At 37.8% G+C, this 25,659-nt stretch overlaps 1 protein-coding gene across 4 annotated transcripts in view; it reads left to right on the top strand.

The window, feature by feature from the left end:
• Nucleotides 1–25,659, top strand: part of GLRA2 (glycine receptor alpha 2) — a 297,466-nt gene that overhangs the window by 224,844 nt on the left and 46,963 nt on the right. For all 4 annotated transcript variants that reach the window (XM_043998772.1, XM_043998771.1, XM_043998773.1 and 1 more), the window contains one exon: nt 13,030–13,179. In XM_043998772.1, coding sequence (XP_043854707.1) covers nt 13,030–13,179 — 150 coding nt within the window. The remainder of the gene's footprint in view (nt 1–13,029; nt 13,180–25,659) is intronic.

Here is a 25,659-nt window from a genome sequence, read left to right as displayed (position 1 = left end):
TAAGGAGAATCTGGACTCGGGGAGTAAGGGGCATTATTAGCTCCCATCCTCCACACCTCACCTCAGAAAGCTAAAGAATAATTCCTTTGAATAGCAAAATAGGAATGAATTTCCTTCCTCTACCTTGCTCCCTTCCTAATATGTCTTGGAGAGTTACTCTTTTGCATGTACAGGGCATAAGGACATAGAAACAGGAGATTCCTGTCCCCTCTCCTACAAATAGAAAAGGTAGGAGGAGTCTCCTTTGTCATCTTCTATTCCTGGAAATGAGGACTTAATGTTCCAAGGTCCCATACACACAATATTTCTTAAGAATATGCCCCAAGGATTAAGTTTATTGAATAGTTTCCAAATTAAAGAAAGAAAAGATTTCCTTTTGCCTCCTAGCCTGACCCCAGAAATTTGTTTTCAGATGATTAAATTGAGGAGGCATTGATACCTGGGTTGGAGATAGAGGAACCACACTAATGGGTTGAATAAAAAAAAAACAACATTGGAAGACACAAAAAACTTGAAAGCCTGTCTCTTTTTATTGCAATCTATGTGGAGGTGGGTGAAAGAACTGTCATTTCCAATTCTCCCCCGACTCCTCCTCTTATTCCTCTTTACATATCAAATTGTGGTATTAAGTTATAAATGTGAAGCATGAATAATCAGCCTTACTCATCACCCAGGGGTGGGAGAAATAGGAGATAGCTAGAGCTTTGCACAGGGGACTTTAGCCAAGGATTGACTCCTCTGTATTCTCCAGCTCTCCTCTCCCAGTCTACCTCACAGTGGCTTTAAACAGTGACATGGTGCCAAGACTGAGTGCTCTTCACAAACAACCCACCTACTATTTTGTTTAGTCATTTTCCAGTCGTGTCTGACTCTCTGTGACCCCATTTGGGGTTTTCTTGACAAAGATGCTGGAGTGGTTTGCCATTTCCTTATCCAGTTCATTTTACAGGTGAGGAAACTGAGGCAAATTAGGTGAAGTGACTTGTCCAGGGTCACACATCCAGTAAGTGTCTGGGACTGGATTTGAACTCAGAAAGAGGAGTCTTCCTGACTCCAGGCCCTGTATTCTATGCACTATGGCACCATCTAGCTGACTTACAATTTACACCTGATTTTTTCTAGAATTAGTACTACAAAGTGTTCACACTCTCTTGTCTCATCTTCTCTCTTACTCTTCCCATCACTGTCCATTTAAGAAATAACTAGCTATAGATGACTGGTCACAGAGGTTGTATTCTCATACAAGTCTCATTATAAGGTTAGGGAATTGGATTATGGTTCAGCAACCTATGACATGTAAACCAAAGGTAACATATGAGGTGATTTTTATTGTCAGAAAAGCCAGGTTTAGAGAGAGAGATGTATGTAGACATATTTCTGACCACACCATCTACCCCTTCCAAAGGACTGACCACTGCCAAATAAGGTCCCCAGAGTATTTGGACTTTTGGAAGTCCAAGATTTAGGGGAAAAAAGGGTTGATTTCCCTCAGTATTCAATTTACAACTCTACTGATTGTCTTAGCTGGGCCTGCTCCCAATGTACACTCCAGTGGTGAATGGTAAACCAAAACTCAGAGAATAACTGCACAAACATCATAGTTACTTCAGAAGAATTATTTGTCCTTATAATGAAGAAAGGTCTACCAAAGAATAAAATTCATTACTTTGGCTCATTTTCCTGTCATGAACTAGGCACAAAAACATTTCCCCTCCTTAGACATCTTCAAGCTGGGGTTGGATGACCCCATGTTGAGTATGTTATGGCGGAGATTCCTTTCATGTATGGGTTGAAGGAGATGTCTGCTGAGATTGCATTTCCACTCTCAAATTCTGTTATTCTATGATTCTGTGATTCAGTCACAGGACTGTGTCTTGAGGAAGGGAACTATGGCACATGGTAACCATAAGATGCTAATGAAAATACCAATTATCCAATGGCTCCTGCTTCAATACTTTGCAAAAGGACTTTTGTGTTATTCTGTAGTGGATAGAGCACAGGATTGGAGTCAGAGACCTGAGTTTGAGTCCCAAGTTCTACCAAGGTGTGACCTTGGGAAATTAAGTCACTTAAAACCCCCCTGAGCCTTAGTTTCTTCCTCTATAAAATGTGGACTTTCATACCACTTAAATTACAAGTTGTTCTGACAAGATCATGCAATATATTGACTATTTGTAATGTAAGATACGATATAAATGCACATCAATATTTTAATGAATCTATGATCTCATCTATGTGGATATTCCTTCCATTGAAACAAATTGTGACTTATTCATGATTTCCTATCCTATGTGATTCTTCTCATTGATCTTCCATAGATCATTTACCTAAGCTAGAGGCAGTCCTCTGAATCTCTTTATATTCTACAGGCAACAGTGATATACACAGAATGTCCATTCTTATTTCTTTTTTGTTGTTTGTTTGTTTTGGGGGTTTTGGGGTGAGGCAGTTGGGATTAGTGACTTGCCCAGGGTCACACAGCTAGTGTCAAGTGTCTAAGTCTGGATTTGAACTCAGGTCCTCCTGAGTCCAGGACCAGTGCTCTATCCATTATGCCACCTAGCTGCCCCCAGCCTTATTTCTTGCTACATGACCGGCCCTCTTTCTTTTTCCAGTCACACATTACCTAGAGGTAATACTTACAATACTTATAAGTATTGCCACCAGATTAAAATGCAACTGGGAAACATTTCACAAAATAAATAAAAATACAATACAACATAGATATAGTTAGCATGTGGTTTTCCAAGTCAATATGTAGCCTGCAAGGATCATAAGTACAGTTTAGTCGGCCCCATTTCTATTTGAGTTTGATACCACTGCTTATAACCATTTCTTGAGCATATACATCATCACTGGAGCTATACTGCCATCTATTGTGTATTACCATGTATCTTTCATTTCCCTTTTAAGTGACCAATAAACTTGGATCCTCAGACTGTGGTACCTGAGATTTGCAAAAAAGATCATCTAGAAGAACATTTTATTAAGAATGGATCTTTGCATGGAATGATAACAGTTTAGGATTGTTAAAAGCACTGAATGATTTCCTAGATGCCATTTATTCTGCACCCATTTTCCAATTCTAGATCCACCTTATCATCCACCATCATTATTCATACATATATATATGGTGATGATGGCAATTCCACTGAATATATATACTATATGTACTCATATATTTTTATAAATCTATTTACATGTACATATATATTACATATATATTAAATGGAATTGCCATCCAACAGCAGGTCATAGGCACAGACATTCTCATCCAATTAAATTGTTCCTCTATAGAATATTAGATCTATCTCTTTTGAATAACCATGAATCCCAATGAAAAGGCCCTGTAATGTTCATAGGTTCTATACAGTCATTAATATATTGAGTCTTTCTTTATCAAGCACCTATTATGTGTAATCAGCACAGTATCATCTATAAATAGGTAGATCTAAGAGGTCTCTGGTTCCTCTCTTATTTCAATTTCACATTATAGCTGGAATCATATTTGTTTGTGTACTTGAATTACTAGTTACCCTTGTAGACTGCTTGCTTATGAAGACAAGGAAAGTTTTATTCTTTGTATTCCCAAAGTACCACACACAGAATCCCATACATAGTATATTCTTAATAAATGCTTGTCGAATGAATGAAAGATTAAAAGTTAATGCAGTAAAAATCACATACATTCAGTTTTATATAGGTCCATAAGCCTTTGAGGACAAGCTAAACCAATCTTTCCATATTATTAATGGCATTTTTATAGTAACTTAAAAGAAATAAGTAATAAAATGTAAACCCAAGACTTGGATTCTAAATCATAGTTCTATCAATAACATTCTTTGGGAGTGTTGGCCAATCTTTAAGCAAATAGTTTCTTTGTTGGTGAAATAAGGAGAGAATAGTTGGCAAATGTCTAATATCTGCTTAGTGCTCTACAGAATATAGGCAGATAACACTATCACAGGGTTCTGCTCCACCTGATGGAATCAAGGCACAGGCATCTGTGTCTGATAGGTAACACTGAATTTCAACAACTGCAGTAACAAAGGTTAATTTAAATTGTCAACCTTTTAAATAGCTGAAAATTAAATTGGATGGTGGCAAAGCAAGGTAAGTTTTAATTGTGGATTGGAAATAGGCTTAATACATAGTCAGGAACACCACATGAAATAGCTTCAAACCCTTTTAAGTAAAGAAAGAAAGGGGGGCTATGTGAGTTCTACTTTGTCTCTATTCTGCTTATGATCAGATCTCCCTAAAGCCTTACTTTACCTTAACTGCTAATAGCCTTCCTAATCAATGGTTGTCCAAGAAGAGAGTATGCTCATAGCTCTTCTGAAGCTGTCTTCTCAGAGGACGGACTAGGCCAGGTCTTCCTTTGTGCAGTAAATAGATCACCAGACCTAGAGTCAAGAAGATGTGAGCCCAAAACAGAACTCAAACACTTACTAGCTGTGTGACCCTGGGCAAGTTACTTAACCCTTTCTGCCTCAGTTTCTTCATCTATAAAATAAGCTGGAGAAGAAAATGGCAAACCACTCCAATATCTCTGCCAAGAAAACCTCAAATGGGGTGACAGAGGATTGGACATGACTGAATAACTGAACAATAGCAATAGTACCTTATTTCTCCTCTCCCCTACCCATGCCAAAAACAATCACTCAGTTGAGTACATTTGATTAATTAACTGTGTCATTCAGTCAAAAAAAGTCAACTTATTGTTTGGTGGCAATTTTCTGACTGAATTTTTCACTTTTAATACAATTATTTTTTAATCATAAAAGTATTTTATTATTTCCCAGTTACATGTAGAGATAGTTTTCAACATTTGTTTTTATAATATTTCTAGTTTCAAATTTTTCTCTCTCCCTCTCCTCCCTCCCCCCTCTCCAAGACAGCAAGCAATCTGATATAGGTTATATATGTACAATCACACTAAACATATCTTTGCATTAGCCATACTGTGAAAAAAGAATCAGAGCAAAAGGGAAAAACCTCAAAAAAGAAAAAAAAAAATTCAAATAGAAATACTATGGTTCAATCTGTATCTAGATTCCACAGTTCTTTTTTTTCTGGATTTGGAGAGCATTTTCCATCATGAGTCCTTTGGAACTATCTTGGACCACTGTATTGCTGAGAAAAGTCAAGTCTATCACAGTTGATCAACACACAATGTTGTTGATACTGTGTACAATGTTCTCCTGGTTCTGCTCATCTCACTCAGCATCAGTTCATGTAAGTCCTTCCAGGTTTCTCTGAAATCCACCTGCTCATCATTTCTTACAGCACAATAGTATTCCATTACATTGATATACCACAACTTGTTCAGCCATTCCCCAATTGATGGGCATCCCCTCAACTTCCAATTCCTTGCCACCACAAAAAGAGCAGCTATAAATATTTTCATACAACTCTATTTTAGCCAGATATACAAATCTTTAGACAGCTAAGAAAATAATCAGTGACTCAGATTCCCATGGCACCTGAACATATTTGGAAATCAGGCATTGTGACTAAAATAAAAGTGATCATCTCTGACTTTCCTTGGTATCAGTTACTGATGTTGTAGATGTTTCCTGGAGACATGTGTTTGTGTGGGAACTCTGAAAGCCAATTAATGAGCAATTGTATATCGAGAATATTCTAAGGGCTCAAAATGTTAATAGACATGAGGGAAATTTTAAAAAAGATGGATAAGGAAGGAAGTCAGGCAGTCAACAATAATTTATTAAGTGATTACTATGTAGCAGACTGGTGAAACGTGATCTTTGCCCTTTAGGAGTTCACATTCTATTTGGGGAGACAACATAAAAAAAAAAACTATGTACATGTAAGAAATATGCAATGTAAGTGGGAGGTAATATCAAAGGAAAGGTGCTAGGAGTAGGGGATAGGACTAGAAAGATCTCTTTCAGAAAGTGGGATTTGAGCCCAGTCTTGTAGGAAGGTAGAAATAACAAGAGACAGAGTAGAAAGGGGAAAGAATTCCAGGGATTGAGAACAACCAATGAAAAGGCACAGAGTAGGGGGATCGAGTACATTTGTTGTTCAGTCATTTCAGTAAAGTCTGACTCTTCCTGACCCCATTTGGGGTATTCTTGGAAGAGATACTGGAGTGATTTACCTTTTCCTTCTCCAGCTCATTTTACAGAGAAGGAAACTGAGTCAAACAGGGTTAAGTGACTCACTTGGGGTTACACAGCTACTAAGTATCTGACAAGTACAGGAAGATGGGAAAGGTAGGAAGGGTTTAAAAGCCAAAATGAGGATTGATCTAAGAGGTATTAGAAAGGCACTAAAGTGTTTTGAGTAGAGATTGTCACTTAGACTTTAACGGTTGAATGAATGATAGACTAGAATGGGGAGAAACTTTAGGCAGGGAGATCAACCATCAGACTGCTACAATAGTCTACCCATGACTTGATGGATACAAATGACTGGGTAGAAGTTGTTTAAGTGGAGAGAATGAGACCCTTATGAAACATGCTGTGAAGGTAGAAATGATAAGAACTGGTGGCAAATGGGAGAGGGGGTTAAATGCATGGGATGAGTTGAAGGTAGTATCCTCAATAATAAGAAGAAAGTAGGGAAGAGGGGACAGTTGTGAGGGGAGGGGAAATAGATTATGAGTTCTTTTTAGGAAATGTTGAGTTTGAGATATCTATAGGACATCTAGTTCAAGATGTCCAATTGGCAGGGCAGCTAGGTGGCGCATTGGCTAAAGTACTGGCCCTGCATTCAGGAAGACCTGAGTTCAAATCTGACCTCAGACACTTGATATTTACTAACTGTGTGACCCTGGGTAAGTCACTTCACCCTCATTGCCCCTCCAAAAAAAAGTATTAAATTTAAAAAAAAAAAAGATGTCCAATTGGCAGTTAAAATACGAGATTGGAGGTTAGAAAAGGGTTTCTGTTATTACTCAGTTCATTCATGTCTGACTCTTCATGACCCCATTTAGAGTTTTCTTGGCAAAAAATACTGCAGTAGTTTTTCATTTCCTTCTCCAACTCCTTTACAGATGAGGAAACTGAAACAAAAAGAGGTTGAATGACTTGCTCAGGGTCACACAGCTAGAAAGTATCTGAAGCCAGATTTGAACTCAGGAAGATCAGCCTTTCTGACTTCAGGTCTGGGGTTCTATCCACCATACTACCTAGGAGCCCTCAAGAGAGAGGTGTTGGAGTTGAATAAATAGATCTAAGAATTGTATTCATAAAGATGATAAATTAACCCATAATTAGACCCCAAGAACTAGTTAGATCACCAAATGGAATAATAGAGAACAATAAGAGAAGAGAGCTCAGGAAAGAGCCTTCAGAGCATGGGCATGACCTGCATGATGCAAAAGAGCCTCAGAAGGAACTGTCAGACAGGAGGCAGGAAAGAGTGGTGTCATGAATACCTAGAAAAGAGAATATCAAGGCAAAAGAAGTAATTGACAGCATCAAAGGCTGCAGAGAGGTCAAGAAGGATGAGAATCAAGAAAAGGCCATGAGACCTGGCAATTAAGAGATCTTTGGTAACTTTGGAGAGGGCCATTTCAGTTGAATGATGATGTCAGAAGCCAAATTCCCTACAGTTTCAAAAAGAGAAGTAAGGGAAGGGGCTATGGAAGCACTGATTGCATAGTGCTTTCTCGAGGCGTTTAGTCACAAACGAGAGAGAGATCTAAGCCAATTGCTAGTGGGGATAGTCATGTCATGTGAATGTTTTTAAGGATGGAGTATTTGTAGGTAGCAGGGAAGCAGCCAGTAGATAGGGAGATAGTGAAAGTTAGAGAAATGGGTATGACTTTGTTGGAGAAAATATGATGGAGTGATATCAAAGGTGCATATGGATGGTTTTTACCTTGGCAAGAAGAGCCATTCATTCATGTGAGAGAGGGATGGAGGAAGAGAAGACATCTGATATATAAAATAAAAAATAATGAGCCCTTGATTAATGGCCTTGGGTTTGTTTTTTTCAGGAAAGTATGAGGTAAGGTCCTTAGATGAGAGGGTGGGAGGAAGCTAGGTCATCAGAGGCTTAAGGAGGGATGAAGTTTTGGAATAGCTGCTGTGGTGAGTGGGATAGTGAATTAATTATGCAGGAACAAAAAATTGCTTTGCTGCAGTGAGGGCCCAGTTGTAAATTTGCAGTAGACCCACTTGGCACTGTTTCCCCCAGCTCCTTTCAGTAGCACATCAATAAAAGCAGAGGCAATTGATGATAGGAGTAATGGAAGGTTGAGGCTCAGCAAGCTCTGATTGACAATAGGATATGGGAACAAAGGACTTGTGTAAAGGATAGCAGAGAGTTGAATTGGTTCCCTAAGAGGCTGAGGCAGGGAAAGAAGTAGAGTACAGTTGGTGCAGTGGTGATGGACCTGGAAAAAGACTTAGGGACAGAGATATTCCAGGTCACAGTAAGGATGAAGAACAGGGTTAGGAGGGATAAGACACAAGCAAAGAGGGAATGATTATGATCAGATGAACCAAATTGTTCATGAACATAAATGTGAAATATTTGTGGGTGTTGGCAAGATCAGGGGAATGACCATTCCTGTATATAGTCAGTCAATCAATAAACATTTCTTGAGCACATACTATATGCAAGGCACTGTGCTAAACTTTAGGGATACAAATATGTAAAGGAGAAGCAGTTCCTGCCCACAAGGAGCTGATAGTCTTTTTTTTCTTTTTTCTTTTTTCTTTTTTCTTTTTTCTTTTTTCTTTTTTCTTTTTCTGTGGGGCAATTGGGGTTAAGTGACTTGCCCAGGGTTACACAGCTAGTAAGTGTTAAGTGTCTGAGGCCAGATTTGAACTCAGGTACTCCTGACTCCAGGGCCGGTGCTCTATCCACTGTGCCACCTGGCTGCCCCTGGAGCTGATAGTCTTAATGGGGTATGACAACATATCAAAGAAAGGGAAGTGGAGAAGAATAAAGTACCCACTTTGAGTGCATCAAGGAAAACTGTAAAAGAGTGCATCCTGGTGGGAAACAAAGAGATATCTGACCTGGGTGCCCTCCTTAAATGAAGGTTATGGAGTTCATTGTTCTACCCTCCAATCTCAGAGGAGTAGAGGGTACTTATGGGGTTTGGGATGATGAGGTTCCTGGGAGCACAATGGAGAAACCAAGGTAGAGCATCAGACCAGGCCATGAGAATTGAATAGATTGGGGAACTGAGAAATAGGGTTTTCAGATATGACAGCACAATATGAGGAAAGGCAAAGAGTTTAGGAATAACAGAGCATGATGTGGGGACACTGAATAGATCCACCTAAGTGGAGTGGAGGATTCACTTGGAGAGTAATGGGAAATAGTTTCTAAGGAAGGTGGATCCAAATTGTGTTCTTAAATTCCAGGAAGAAGAGTTTAAACTTGATGCTAGAGACAAGAGGGTGCCTTTATAGGCTCTTAAAAATGGAATGACATTAATGAAAGTGTAGGATAAGGAAGATTTCTGGCAACAGTATACAGGTTAACAACTATAGTGCCTCCTGCCCAAGATTGTTGTGAGGATCGAATAAGATAATGTATGTAAAGTACATTGTAACATTTAAAATGTCTTATAAATGTCAGCTATTATTGTTATTAAAGTACTTTGTAAAACTTGAAATACTATGTAAATGTCAGATATTTTTATGAGAAATGACAGTTAAGTGGATGAGCTCACCGAGAGTTATGAGAGTTGCGAGGGAAGAGAGAACCAAATAAAAGAAGAACCAAGAATATGCAGCATCTTGTAAGCTCAATGCTCCCAAGATGTGGTCTGGATGTCCCTAAAGATTCCTGAAACCCTGTTAGAGGACCTGTGAGGTCAAAACTATTTTTATAATAATACTAAGGCATCAAATTTTTAATATAGTAAATATGCATAGGTATGATCTATATAAATAAAAGGTCTTTGGGGGAGGGTACTTAACAATTTCTAAGACTATAAAGGGATGATGAGATTTAAAAGTTGGAGAACCTCTGATGTAAAGAAAAGGCAGAAAATTTCAGGAAATGTGGGAGGAATGTGTTTGAGTATTCTAAGTCTTAAACTCTGGTGAACAAGTTACATACATGCATGAGTCAAATAAGAGGTATATCAATAAATGACTGGGGAAAGGCTAATTTTGTGGGCTACAATAGAATTCCATAGGACCTAATGATTTTTGAAAATCACTAGCAAGTTGAACTAAGATGGTTCAAGAAGAGGTCACATAAAGAGAAGAATTTTTTAAAAGAATGCATTATGGGGAAAAAAACAGGGGACAGGTAGGTGGCACAGTAGATAAAGCACATGCCCTGGATTCAGGAGGACCTGAGTTCAAATCCGGCCTCAGACACTTGACATTTACTAGCTGTGTGACCTTGGGCAAGTCACTTAACCCTCATTTCCCTGCCCACCCCCCCAAAAAAAGGGTGTTATGGGAGAGTTTGAGCTAAATTCTTCCAGGAATACTGAACTAGAAGAAGAAAGGTCTCAGCAACAGAGTTGTAAAAGAGAGTAGCCATTTTGATTTTGAGTGGCATACATAACAACCTCATATAATAGGTACTAAGGAAATAGATGCTCCAACAAGCCTGATAAATCCACAATAATGAATTACATATTTAGTGTTAGACCCTTTAATTCTAGGAATATGTCCACAATTTGGAACCAATTCAGTGGTTAAACAAAATGATTAAGAGACAGTGAAGACTTATTTATAAGCCACTATAAAAAGAACTAAATACATGCTCCTCATAATGATGAATAAGGGAGTTTAGGGAAAGGGTTTACAAATATTTGAGAGATATTAACACTAGACAAGGAGAAGAAAGATTTTTGTCAACTTTATCAGACTTAATTCCATGTTCAGCTATGTCTTGAGCTTTTACAAATTTCTCTCATTATTGTCTTCAAACATTTAGGGGCCATTTAAATAATACAAAACTGTGGGGGCTGTTATGGTTAAAGTGCCACCATCCCAAGGGAACAGAATTGCTATAGAGGATGGTATACAATACAAGGCCTAACCTCAGGATAAATCATGCTTTTGAATGGAAAGAAATATTCCAGAATTACTTAATGTGTAATTTAAGGAGGTAAAATGGAGTCATGTTAATAATCAAGCTATAGACACCTCAGAGATTAGGTCATCATGGAAAACAGCATAAGAAAAGTAAGATGTCTGAATTATAGTACAATTATGATGAGAACTTAAGTTTAAGAATTTTAATACTAGGGGGCAGCTAGGTGGTGCAGTGGATAAAGTACCGGCCCTGGATTCAAGAGGACCTGAGTTCAAATCTGACCTCAGACACTTGACTCTTACTAGCTGTGTGACCCTGGGCAAGTCACTTAACCCTCATCTTCCCATCCCACCCCCCAAAAGAAAAACCTTTAAGGCAAGAATTGTAATACAGAACCAGTTAGATGAAGTTAGGTAGATAACATACGTTTCAGAAGGAAGCTAGGACTTCAGTTGCTCCAAACACATTCAACAGTTTCATCTTCTTATGATATAACAACTGAAATATATAGCACTTTGTAAATTGAAAGCACTTTCCTATACATTCCCTCTTTTGAATGTTTTGTATAACTTCACATGTTGTATCATATTGCTTGTCTTCTCAGAGGGTGGGGGAGGGGCTGGAGGGAGAGAATTTGAAATTCATAATTTTTAAAATGTTAAAAAAACAGATTTCCTATTTATCCTGTATAGAGGGTACTTTGTAGACATTTGCTTGCACGCTGTCTCTCAGATTCAAGCTCCCTGAAGATGGGGCTGTCTTTTACCTCTTGGCACACAGTAGGCACTTAATAAATGTTGACTGAATTGAACTGACCCTTGAAGAGGCTGTCATGCCAGCCCCAGTGAAGTATCATTATCCTCATCTTACAGGTGAGGAACCTGAGTTTTGGAGAGATTAAATGACTTTATATAAGCCTGAATCTTCTCATCCTATATCTGCTGCTCTGCCCACAAATAAAATCAAAATTAATTAAGTACATTGGAGATCTGGGTCTGTCACCAAGGATAATATACCTTAGAAATGTCCCTCCTCCCACCCGCATGTACCCAAGAAAAATTGAATGACTTGTCTACACATGTATGCAGACATTAATAGGTTGACTAGGTATTGATTTTTATCTATAAATCTTCACCTTCCTTGGGTCTTATATATATTAGACTTTTTTCTGAGTTCCCTTTGGCTTTCATGTCAAATGATATCTTAGGATCATAGATTTAGAGCTGAAAGAAATTGGGAGATGTTTTAGTCCAACCCCTTTCTTTTACAGGTGAAGAAATTGAGGTTCATAAAAGTAAAGTGACTCATTCATGGCAAATCAGATGAATGCTAAAAATTTTTCCATTTCTCAATGATTCCACTCATCTTGTTCATCTGATAAAGTTATAGTTGCTGATTCAATTCAAGTGTCTACCTTTGTTTTTGCATATTTGTTAAGGGACTATTATGTGACTAGAACACAGTAGGCACTCAATAAATGCCTGTTGACTGACTGTAAACCACCAGGAGCTAGAGGAGATAAAAGATGAATTAGACATGAGCTTTTGTCATAAGGAGCTAATACAGAGGTATGACATGTATAAATTCAATGCCAAACAGAGTATGGTGAATTCCTGATAAGAGAGAGATGTACAAAGTGTGATGTGAGGACTAAGGAAGGAAAGAGAATTCCTGACTGGGGATAATAAGGGAAAGCTTCATGAAGGAGGTGGTATTTGAGCTTTGACTGAAAGGATGGGGAGAATTTCTATCAAAAGATGGTTTTCGAGCAGTTTTTAGGCTGACTACCTAAGCAGGAATTAGGGATGTGTCCCTATTTGTTTGTTTATTTTTTGTTTGGTTGGGTTTTTTTAATGTATTTGGGCTCAAAGGTAAAGGTGAAGGTGTACCTTTCATGACTTTGCCCAGAAGCTGAAACATGAAATATATGCATTCCTCACTTATGGTGAGAGAAAAAAAAAAATTTGGATATCCATTCTTAAAGAAAAGGGAGAACACCCTTTTGCTCACAAGACTATGATTTCTCTCTCCTTTTAGGTGTCCTACGTAAAAGCTATTGACATCTGGATGGCTGTGTGTCTCCTCTTCGTGTTTGCTGCCTTACTGGAATATGCAGCAGTTAACTTTGTTTCAAGACAACACAAGGAGTTCCTGAGGCTCAGGAGAAGACAAAAGAGGCAAAACAAGGTACAGTAAGTGGTCGATGCAGGTAAAGTCAAATGAAAAATTTCCAATTATGCACATAATTCAGCTTCCTTTCCTTGCAAAGAAAAAAACAATTCTCACTATTTCTAAACTCCTCCTGAACCAGAGCTAAAGTTATACTGACTCAGTTTCACTTTGTTTCTATACACAAAATTTGGTTCTACTTAACTCCTGTTAAAAAATAGTTGAATTCACATATGGTTGATGCTGTTTTTATCTATATAGTCAAATATCTGGGCTTTTAAACCCACCAGCTTTGCCATCATGTAGAAGAGTATGGATTACATGTACTTTGAATCTATTACTATTAGACTTGTCCCATGAATCATGAATGCTTTCTTTTAACCTGAAGGTAGATACAAAAATCTGTGCTGCCTGTATCACACATTCATAAACTTTACCCAATTATTGGCCCATAAGTTTGGAATTTGTAGCTCAAACAGTGAAAGTTGATTCACATTTAGCATATCAAATGGATTTCATTTGCTCTTCATTTCCTAGCCACATCTTAAGAGAATCATGTCCCTTAATATGGAATATATTCAGACTTCAGTCTCCTGGACAATAGTCCATAGACCATTGCTAGACTATTTTTTTAATCAGTTTGAAGAAGTATTGACAAGTAGAACCTCTTAGGACTATGAACCCAAGTTGTATCTAAACCCTTCATTGAATAGCTGACAGACAACTAAAAATTTTCCATCAAAAATCTGGATGTTATAAATATTTGGATTTGGATTTGGATGGAATTTTTTAGTAAGTTATAGTGGACATGGCCTAAGTTTATTTCTCATAATGTGAAGATCAGTTTATGCATCTACCAAACAGCTGACTTTCAGCCTATCGTATGTCTGTTGTTATTCAGTAATTTTTTTCAGTTGTGTCTGACTCTTTGTGACCCCATTTGGGGTTTTCTTGGCAAAGATACTGGATTAGTTTGGCACTTCCTTTTCTAGCTCATTTTACAGATAAGGAAATTGAGGCAAACAGGGTTAAGGGACTTGCCCAGTATCACATAGTAAGTATCTGAGGGCAGATTTGAACTTGGGGAGATGAGTCTTCCTGACTTCATGCCTGGCACTAGATGGCATTGCGCCAGCTAGTTGCTCCTCTTATACTTATGAGTATAGCAAAATAGGATCCAGCAACCCATATTGGTTCTCTATCTCATCTGTTTGCTGGAATTCAGGTTAACTGATGCTGCTACAACAACCTACAAATAAAAAGTAAGTAGCCTTTTCTTTTTCAAGACCTCAAACCTATATTCTGGCTTTTCTCTGCTTTCTCTTTTCTAACGTTGCTCCCTTCTCCCACCCTACCTCTTTTAACTCACTATAAAAATTGTCCAAATACAAGATCACATGAACATTTCAGGATACAGATTGTATACAGTTACAGTAAATCCAAAATCATAACAAGGATAATGTAACTATGACCCTTGCCCGAGATACACAAAGCTGTGGAGCCATAAAGAGTATATAATTATATATTTATTAATCCAAGCATGACATGCCATTTGGAGAGAGGGTATGATTTTATGTTCTTGCTTCAGCCACAAAATTGGCTAGCAATAATTATAGACAAATAACATGATATAACTGTATAGGGAGTACAATTACCAACTCAAAATATAAAGAGACATATGCAAAAGATGAAATCAAGACAAACAACTAAGTAGGAGTACAAAATAAGGTTGCTGTCCTGAGAAAATAATGACATGAATGCCAAAATCTTAAGTGAACTTTGACCTGTTTTAAATACATAATGAAAAAAATCTATATGACAGGGAAGAGGAAGATCAAAGGAGGAATAGAATCACTATTTGAGGTAGTTGGGACAATGACAATGGGCAACAGAGAAAAGGAAAAAAGATTCCATTTCTGTTTTAAATACATTTTCTCCATCAAAGAGAATAATCTTCAAAACAGAAAAGGCTAAAACAAAATACCTTAATAGAGAATTGAAATCCAAGTGAAGATGTACTAAAGAAGTCCCCAGTGAGTTCAAATCACCAACCAAGTCAAAGATAAATCAGATCACAAAGTGCAGAAATAATTTGTAGATGTGATTGCTGAACCACTGATAGATACCTTTGAAAAATTATGAACAGGAGAGGTGCCATGAGACTTTCACTTTTCAAAAAGAATTGTTTCTCAAAACTATAAGTTCCTGGGCTTACCTCAACTGCAGTAAAAATTCTAGAACCATTACCAAAGGGATGCTTTAGGAGCCAGAAACAGAAGCAACTATCATCTAAAGCCAATATAGATTTATCAAGAACAAGTAATACCAAACTGACCTAATATAATAGCTGATTTAAAAAAAAAAAACATGGTCACTTGATGGGCAGAATAAGAAATTGCCCAAATATTATATACTTGAATTTTAAGAAAATATTTAACAAAGTCTTTTATTATAGTTTTATAGACAAAATGGAGAGATGTGGGTTAAGAGATAATATAGATGGACCCAGAAATATTTGGACTACCAGGCCAAAGGATGCATCAAAGTCTGGTTAAAAAACTGTCTAATAGAATATCACAGGCCTCTCAATGTTTGTCTCTGTTTGGTTTCACATTTTTACAAATTACTTGGATGGAGGAATAAATAACATGCTTATCAAATATTTAGGTGATGTGAATCTGGGTTGGATAGCTATTATTTTAGATGACAAAACTGGAATTTAAAAAAGATATTGATGGACTAGAGCAATAGGGCAAATCTAATAAGACAGAATTTAATTATGCAAATGTAAAGAACCATATTTTAGAAATCAATTATACAAGAACAGGATAAAGGAGAAGGGATAAGGAATTTATTAGACATCAAATCTCAATATGAATCAACAGTATAATGGAGTCATTAAAAAAAATCCAAGATCGCATTAACAGTGTAATGACCAGAATGAAGAAGTTTGTATTCCTGCTGTCTTTTGTCCTACTTAATAAAATTATAATTGATGACACATCCAACATTTTAAGGTGTATAAAGAACTTTGCATATATTATATCACTGTCACAAAAACCCTGTGAGGCAGGATCAAAGATTAAGAGTTGGGTCACCTCAGAAGTGATCTAATCCATACCATTTATTGTACAGATGAAAGAATTTAGTCCCTAAGAGACTTAGTCATATTCACATAGCTAGCAAGTGGCAGAACCAAGATTTAAATTTAAATCCCATTTGGGATTTTCTTGGCAAAGATACTAGAGTGGCTTACTATTTCCTTCTCCAGTTCATTTTACAAATAGGAAAACTGAGGCAAATTGGGTCAAGTGACTTGCTTAGGGTCACACAGCTAAATGTCTGAGGTGAACTCAGGAAGATGTGTGTTCCTGACTCCAGATCTGACACTCTATCCAATGTACCTGTCATCCATCGCTGCCATCCCCTCTTCCCAGCACAGCTAAGTGGCCTTGAAGTTGGGAGTACCTGAGTTCAAATCTGACCTCAGATATTTACTAGCTGTGTGACCCTGGGCAAGTCACTTAACCCCAACTGGCTTAAAAGCATCCGGGGCCATGTCTAGTTGTCCTGCTGTATATCTTGCCACTAGACCCAGATGGCTCTAGAGGAGAGAGTGAGGCTGGTGACTTTGCACAAGCCCTCCTTCACTTACATCCAATTCGCTCCAAGTCATGAATGACATCACCTCCCAATGTCATGGTCCTCTTTGAGAATAAAGGATAAGCAACAACATCAAGAAGTCCTATTCCCATTACCATTCCAGCACCCTATTCTAGGCTTTCATTAGACCCACCTAGACAATTTAAATAATCTATAATAGGCCATAGGGTCACAGATCTAGAGCTAAAAGGTACCTTAGAAACCATCTAATACAACCCCTTCCAATTTCACTGAGGAAACTGAGACAGCAGAGGTTAATTCACTTTTCTAAGATCAAAGAAACATCAATGAGCAAAGATAGGATTTGAGCCTAGGGCCTCGCTTTCCAAATCTAGTTCTCTTTATACTTTACCAGGCTCCCTCCTTGACTAGGCTCCTCTGATACCTCTTTCCTTGATCCCTCTCTCACATCACTGCCAGACATATTTTCCTCATGCACCAATTGGGTAATATTAATCCTCTCCTTAAAACCCATCAGTGACTCCTTATGGCTTACCCAGTAAAATCCACACTGTTCAGTCAGTCAGTGACTGCCACAATAGACTACCACTCTACTTTTCCAACCTTATCTCCCACTACCCTCTTCTCTGTGCTTAGAATAGTAGGTTACTTACCAATTTCCATACATATCCCCATGTTTCCCTGACTCTCTGCTTTTATTCACTGTTCCCTGTGTCTGGAATACTCTCCTTTTTCCTCTGTTCCACCTGCTTTTGAATTTTCACTCATCTTTAAACTCCAGATCTAAGGCTATCAGCCAACAAAAACGCATGCACATTAAGATTTATACAAGATAAATATTGACTGAGAGAACACCAGAGTCAATATTTACCTTGAGGGTGAAAAAACCCTAATGTCCATTGAACAATCAAGATAAGAAATGGAGTTTTATTTCCTACAAGGTCAGTCATTTACAGTTGACAGAGCTCACTAGGTTGATTTACATTGCTTATCTTTTTGAGATAAATAATAGAAACAATTGTCAGATTTATTTGACCCTTTTTTATCCTTACAGAGAAGCCAACCTGAATCCTTCACAGAATATAAGCATTAGAAGGGACCTCACAGGCCATCTATTCCATCTCTTCGCCTGGCCATATCAATCAATGAGTTCTATCATTTTTGTCTTTGAGATTTTTCTTATATTCATCTCTTCTCCACTCTTTTTTTTCTTTTTTCTTTTCTTTTTTTTTTTTTCTTTGCACAGGGCAATAAGGGTTAAGTGACTTGCCTAGGATCACACAGCTAGTAAGTGTCAAGTGTCTGAGGCCGTATTTGAACTCAGGTCCTTGTGAAGCCAGGGCTGGTGCTTTATCCACTGGACCACCTAGCTGCCCACTTCTCCACTCTATTTTCATCCTGATTCAGACCTTTATGATTTTGTGCCTGAACTACTACAAAAACCTCTTAATTGGTAACATTTCTCCTCATCTCTCTTTCTCTTTCTCTTCTAATCAACCTTAAACATTCCCACCTTGTTAATCTTTCTAAAAAATCAATTTTAGGTCACTCTCTTGCTCAAACAAATCACTTCTTTTCTCAAAATCCACCCATTGCTCCTGATTGTTTACAGCAACTTTTTTTTAACTTGCCCAGAGAATCAAAAAGTGTCATGGTTGAATTCAATCAAGGGCTTATCCAAAAGGAAACTCTGGAATAACCAACCCCCAAGTTTTCCATTGGCCCAGAGGATAGTGAAATTAAAAATCTTGAAGGAGTGTTTCAAGGAGCTTTTGATCTCATGATAAAAGAAAACCCTTCTTCTCAGAACTGGAAAGAAGTGGCAGAAAAAATGGAGGAAGGCTCTTATGAGCACCTACGAGGAAAATGAGAAACGATATGAAGAAATTGAACAGGGGGACAATGACGTTACCAATCTAAATGAAAAAATACACAACTGGTGAAATAGCAGGACATGTGCTGTAAGTATATGAAAGAAAAGCTGACTGGGCATTCTCTAGAAAACTTTGAACCATGGAACAATTTAGCATTTGAGGATAACATGTGTAATGAAGGAAATATTACTTTACCTACAAATGGGTGATCAAATATATAAAAGTATTTTATGTCCGACATTTGGGAAATAACGCTGCCAAAGTTTACCTCCATTTTCATTACATCTTTGGGTTACTTTTCTAAGCTGGTGAAAGCCTTGAACATTTGGCTTTTTGAAATAGATACTAAGGGCATGAAAAGTAAATGTTGAGTAATGGGAAATAAAAGAAGAATGTCTGAGTTGAGGTCCTTGGAGCCAGTTCTACATTGGCAGCACAAGAGCTAAGTAGCTAAATAAAGAGCTCATGGACCCTAAGCGCTGTGCCTATCCCCACAAAATAGTATCTGTAATTTTAGGATTGTAAAGCTGCAAAGAATTGATTGGAACAGTTCTGAGCCCCCACCACTGCTACCACCACCACCACCCACCTTCAGGAATTAGAAAAAGAATGATCAAGAAGAAGACAATGAACCCAGATTCTAAATTAGAGCAGAACTAGGGACTGGTGGGCAAGACTTGGGTGGGTCCATGTCAAATGGACCCTAATGCATAGGGCTGGTTAAAATATTGCCCTGCTCAAAAATCTTCCATGACTTTTCATTTACTACCAAGTAAAATAATAATTCTTGGAACTGGCATTGAAGGCCTTGCACAATGTGACTCTTAACATACCTTTCTGGTATGATTTCAAGGTACTATATTTCATAAATTCTGTGTAGCTTGGTATAATGAAATGAACACTAGTCTTTGACTTAGAAGACCTGATCCAAAGCTTCCATTTTGATACATCATATTTCTGTAATCCTTGGTGAGTCTGAGTCTCATTTTCCTCATTTAAAAAGAGGGATAGATAATTCTTGTACTGCCCAGCTTAGCTGTCAAGGTTGTTATGCAGAATTTTTTTTTTAATTTGTAAACCTTAAAACACCACATAAATTGTTAGCCCTGGGGCAGCTAGGTGGTGCAGTAGATAGAGCACCGGCCCTGGATTCTGGATTCAGGAGGACCTGAGTTCAAATCTGACCTCAAACACTTGACACTAGCTGTGTGATCTTGGGTAAGTCACTTAACCCTCATTGCCCTGAAAAAAAAAAAAGAAAAGAAAAGTAAATTGTTAGCCTTATACTTCAGCCAAACAGAACTTCTTTCTATCCCCCAAGCTCCTTCTGCCTGAACTTGCCCACCATGTACATTTCATCCCCGTGTGCTCTTCCTATCTGCTAATTGGAAGCCTTCTCTTTCTTCAGAGCCCCCTTCAAGGGGTACCTCCTCACAGAAGCCTTCCTTTACCCCTTATTAAAATTATGCTTTTCTTGTTGAATCTTTCATAGCACTCTGCTTGACCCCTATCATTCATATATTCATTCTTTCATTTGGACTATAGATATTTGAATAGGTATCTTACTTAGTCTCCCCTACCCCCAATAGATTTTAAAGTTTAAAGAGAAGAAACTGTGTCATTTTCCATCTTAGCATCCCCAGGACCAAGAACATATTACCTCATATGTCCATAGTAATGATTTGATAAGTATTTTTTTTAATTGAACTGAAAATACTGTTTAGGTTGCTTAAGAAAAAAAAAAACTCCTAGGAGGAGGAAATAGTGCCTTTTAACTTAATTAGTCCAATTCCCACTACAACATTGTAAGCATGTGTGTTCTTGATAAATAATATTTGATGATGATGACTTTGAACAGTGGCAGTTAATTATTATTACAGTAGCAGCCCAGGTGTCCCTGGTGTCTTTTAAATTGTCTCTTGAAGCTGAGAAAGCAGTGATCCAAGCTGTCTCAGCACACACAGACAGAAACACAGCCCCCAAAGGGATTAAAGGTATGCTTGGCTTGGTGAAGGGTGCAGGCTCCACAATTCAGCTTCTTCCCTTCTCTGGGCCTCCTTTTCTTAATCTGTATGATGAAAATAAGGTTTGTTCCATCTCTAAAATTCCAGGATTCTCACTCCCCAGGACTCCAATGACGACTTACAGCTGATGGGACTAATGAGGATCAGGTGTTTATGTTTCCTAGTTCATATCTAAAAAAGCAAATATAGGCCTTTCTGCTTATGTGGTTTTCAACACAGCCAACATAGTATGTAGGAAAATAGGCAAGCACAATTGAAGTTTCAAAAAGAAGAGGAATGTATTTCAACCTCCCACTCCCATGCAGAGTGTTCATGAGTGTTCATGAGTTCCAGGAGAAGCATGAATATGGCTGAATATGGACCATCACAGCTGGCTAGCTCAGTGGATCAGAGCATGATACTAATCAGTCTGAGGTCAAAAAATAAATTTCCTTTTTTCCATTTCCATATTGAATTTCCTAGCCTAGGGAAGTTAGCTTGACATAACAGGAAAATTCTGTCTAGTAGCCACAGACTATCCCTTTAGCCTTGCCCAGTCATCATGCAAATCTATCAATTAGTCACAAGTTGAGATGGGGTGAGGTGGAAAGGAGGAAAGGGAGATTGAGATAAAGGAAGAGACAGAGACAGAGAGAGATAAAGAGAGACAGAGACTCACCTTGGACAAGTCATGACCTCTCTGGACTCCGGTTTCCTCATCTATTAAGATTGGATGGCATGAGCTTCATGGTGCTCTTTGGTTATCCTAATTCCTTTTCTAGGAAGCTTATGTGAACATAGGAGTTGGAGAATGATGACTTTTATCCTTTTAGAATTCCACAGGACCTAGCCCAGTGCTCCATGAATTTGTTGTTGTTGAGTTGTTTTTTCAGTCCTGTCTGACTCTTCATGACCCCCCAACTGGAGTTTTCTTGGCAAAGATACTGGAATGGTTTTCCATTTCCTCCTCCAATTCATTTTACAGATGAGGAAACTGAGGCAAACAGGGTAAAATGACTTGCCTAGGGTCACACAGCTGCTAAGTGTCTGAGGTCATTTGAACTCAAAAATATGAGTCTTTCCTGACTGAAGATGTAGCACTCTATCCACTTAACCACCTACCTGCTCAGTGAATACATATTGATCAATTGTTAATGAATTGAGAAGTACTTCTACTGCCTACTTTATACTATAAAAAGATAAAAAAGAGATTCATCTTTGTGTTTCAGTTGTCTAGCAGACAGGGGTAAGGAAAGACAGAGAAGGAAGGAAACCTAAAGAAAAGATTAAAGAAGAATTCTTTAAATTGTGGTTGTTGTTTATTCTTTAAATTGTGGTGTTTAGAACTCTCTTCCCACGCAATATGTCATTATGTTTTCACAGAGTCCTTCTATCCAGCTGATTTGATTTATATAAAAAGCAGTGGTAGACCTTTCCTTTCCCCCTGATAATTAGTTTGTTACTTGTAAACAAAATTAAATGACAAAAGAGTAAGCATAATTAGAATTTGTATTGCCCAACCAATTATAATGCAAATGAGAGAAAATCCAAAATTAAACTTCTGATTGGAGCTGTGTGCATTCCTTGTTTAAATTTCTGTAGTTCACAGTGAGGAGGAGAAATATTTGTGAAGTGTCTCCTCAACTGTGTAGTTTCATCTATTTCCCCCAGGATGCCTCACTTCTTCTAAATAGGTCTGTTGGGTTTGGCCTGACATCTGCATTCATGGTGCCATCTTTTTTAAAGGCCTAATTTAAATCCTCACCTGTGCCATATGTGATGACAATCTGCATGCCAACAACAGTGGGAGATGTTACAGGGACACTGATCAGTTCTAGGATCGTAGTTTGAGGGTAGGATCAAGAAAAGGAGGGAAAAGAGGGAGGGGGCAGAGGAGAGTATTAGTATCATGAATCTATAGCCCAAATGAATTGCATTTTATATAAACACAGCTTAAATATCATTGGCATCAGCACCCATCTCTGTTATGTGTCCCTGGGGCTGACCCTGAATCATTGGCTTCTATTCCAGGAATATAGGATTTCAACCCATTAGTCAGTCCTCCACTCATAAAAAGGGGTCATAAACCATCTTCTCAATTTGTGAATACATTGTACAAAACTGAAGCAAGCATCTTGTTATGATCAAGATACTATGCCAAGTACTCCCTTAGATCTATCGGTCTTATTCACTTGCAAAAGGAAATTAGATTATTGTGAGAAGATATGGTCTTCATACAGGCACTGTCCTTTTCATAGACATTGACATTTCAGGCTTGTCCCTGAACAGTGCAGCCTTTGAAGAATAATAATAGCTTGCATTTACATAGCACCTTAAGGTTTTCAGCTTTCCTCACAACAACCCTAAAGATTAGAAAGAGAGTCCAAATGATATTATGAATTATCTTCATTTTATAAGAAGGGAAAACAGAGGCTTTGTGAAGTCAATTGACTTGATAAAAGCCACATGATGAAAATTAGCCTGATAGAAAGGAGTCACATCTTTTTCTACCATATGATATTGAACCTGTTAAACCCCAGATCTTTGGGGGACTAACTCTTTGGGGATTTTTAGGCCTTGGACATAAAGAATCTAGAAGTTGTACCCCATAAAACAAAGACATAAATTTGCTCAAAAGCAGATATTCTTAACCTGGGATCCATAAATGGGGGTAGGAGGGTGGATGGATAGAGATAGATAGATAGATAGATAGATAGATAGATAGATAGATAGATAGATAGATAGATAGATAGATAGATAGATAGATAGATGATAGAGATAGAGATAGATATACACACATGTACATACATATATAAATATGCATATTTACATATATAGTAACTATTTCAATGTAATTGGCTCATTTTTATATCTTGTTTTTATTTTATACTTTTAAGAAATTATTCTGAGGACTCCATATACTTTACAGACTGTCAGAAAGATCAATGACATAAAAGAGGTGAAGAGCTACTCTAGAGAGAAGGATATTTAATGAGAAAAAGAGAGCATATGGACTATTAGGGAAATTCCTAAATTCAATAGTGAACATATTAATCTAATAGATATTTAGCTGCCAAGAACATGGACTGTCAAATGAAATGATTCTCTTGAGAACAAATGTATATCCAATTAAAATGGTTATTATATGATGAAAATAAAATTCTTAATAATAATCCAGAAAATGTAAAGTATACAATTATCCCTGGAAAGATTGCCACACTGTATTGTATCTCCAGGGTCCAGCCATACCTGGGCATGAGGCCACATGGATTTCCCCACTTCTATCAAAGACAGAAATAACAGAGAGGAAAGGAAAGAAATAGTCTTCTAACTACTCCTATGCTTACCAGAAGAGTAATTTATGCCCACAGAGAGGCTAGGAGTAGGGGTGGGCATGGGGGGAAACTCTTTACTGCTATATCCTCTGGCAGAGAAGAATCCTAGGGCAAAGAGCCAGTTGAAATTGTTTATGCCTCATTGCCAACCAGCAAGCAAGAAATCATTAAAAGGTCAACATCAAATACTCCTGAAGGCCTTATTGGAGCACCACCTACTACTTCCAGACATTAGATTACATGCTGACATTCATGTGCCTCTCAGCCCTTTCCTCAGTATAGTTCTAAGAGTCATGTAGTCACCTCCTATAAACTCAGCCAAGAAGTTATTTATGAATCTGAGGGATTATGACCCTGTAAATGGACAGACATCCACCTCCCTCAATCCAATCCACATGACTTGCCAGGGACTACATCACCAAAGCAAGGGAGACCTAGCCTATCCTTGGTAGAAAATCACCCCTCCCCACCACTGCATTTACTTTTGAGGTCTGTCTTTATTGTGTTCAGGCATTTTTCAGTTGTGTCCAACCCTTTGTGACTCCATTTGGGATTTTCTTGGTCAAAGATACTGGAGTGGTTTTCCATTTTTTTCTTCAGCTCATTTTACAGATGAAGAAACTGAGGCAAACTGTATTAAGTGACTTTCCCAGGGTCACACAGCTAGTGAGTGTCTAAAATCAGATTTAAACTCACAAAGATGTGTCTTTCTAACTCTAGGTCCAGCACTCTATCCATTGCATCACCTAGATGCCCAGTTAAACCATAACTTCCCAGTATATTCCTTCTCTCTCTTTGAGGCCATGTTATCCAAACCCAACATATATAAACCATAATTTCCCAATATATTCCTTCTCTCTCTTTGAGGCCATGTTATCCAAACCCAACATATATAAACCATAGTTTCCCAATATATTCCTTCTAGCTCTATTGGGGGCATGTTGTCCAAACCCAAAATTTCTAAAACTTATTACCTTTCCTCTCAAACCTGTCCCATCTCTGAACTTCCTATTACTGTTAAAAACACCATCATCCTCCAAGTCTCCCAAGCTCACAATTTTGGACTCATCCTTGACTTCTTACTCATACTTACCCTACCCATCCAATGTGTTTCCAAGTCTTATCATTGCTATCTTCATGACATCTCTCCCTTCTCCTCTCATACATGACATCTTCCCTTCTTTACACTCATACAGCCACTACCCTGGTGTGGTCCTCTTCTCCTTATGCCTAGTCTTCAAATTGATCTCCCTACCTTTAATCTCTTCCAATTCCAATCCATTTAACTCCCAAAGTGATTTTCTTAAGCATGTCAATCCCTGCCTCACTCACTCACCCAATCCCACTCAATATGCTTCAATAACTCCCTATTACTTCTCGGGTCAGTTATTTTATTTTTCAAATTTCCTTTTTCCAATTAAAATATAAAATTGATTTTTAACATTTTTTAAAAAAATTTTGAGTTCCAAATTCTACCACTTTCTCCTCAACAACTAATATTGGTAAAAAAAAAATCTTTAATCATTTTCATGATGATTTTTTTCAAATTATTATAATGAACATAATGTTCAACATATGATGACTAAATATGCCATGAAATAATATCTCTTGTAGCTTCGAGGCAAACAATTGTTAGAAATACAACTAATCATTCATAGTGTT

The sequence above is a fragment of the Dromiciops gliroides genome, chromosome 3, assembly GCF_019393635.1.
Source record: "Dromiciops gliroides isolate mDroGli1 chromosome 3, mDroGli1.pri, whole genome shotgun sequence".
Lineage (NCBI taxonomy): Eukaryota > Metazoa > Chordata > Mammalia > Microbiotheria > Microbiotheriidae > Dromiciops > Dromiciops gliroides.
Note: the sequence above shows the minus strand (reverse complement) of the source record. Positions and strands in the feature narration are given on the sequence as shown.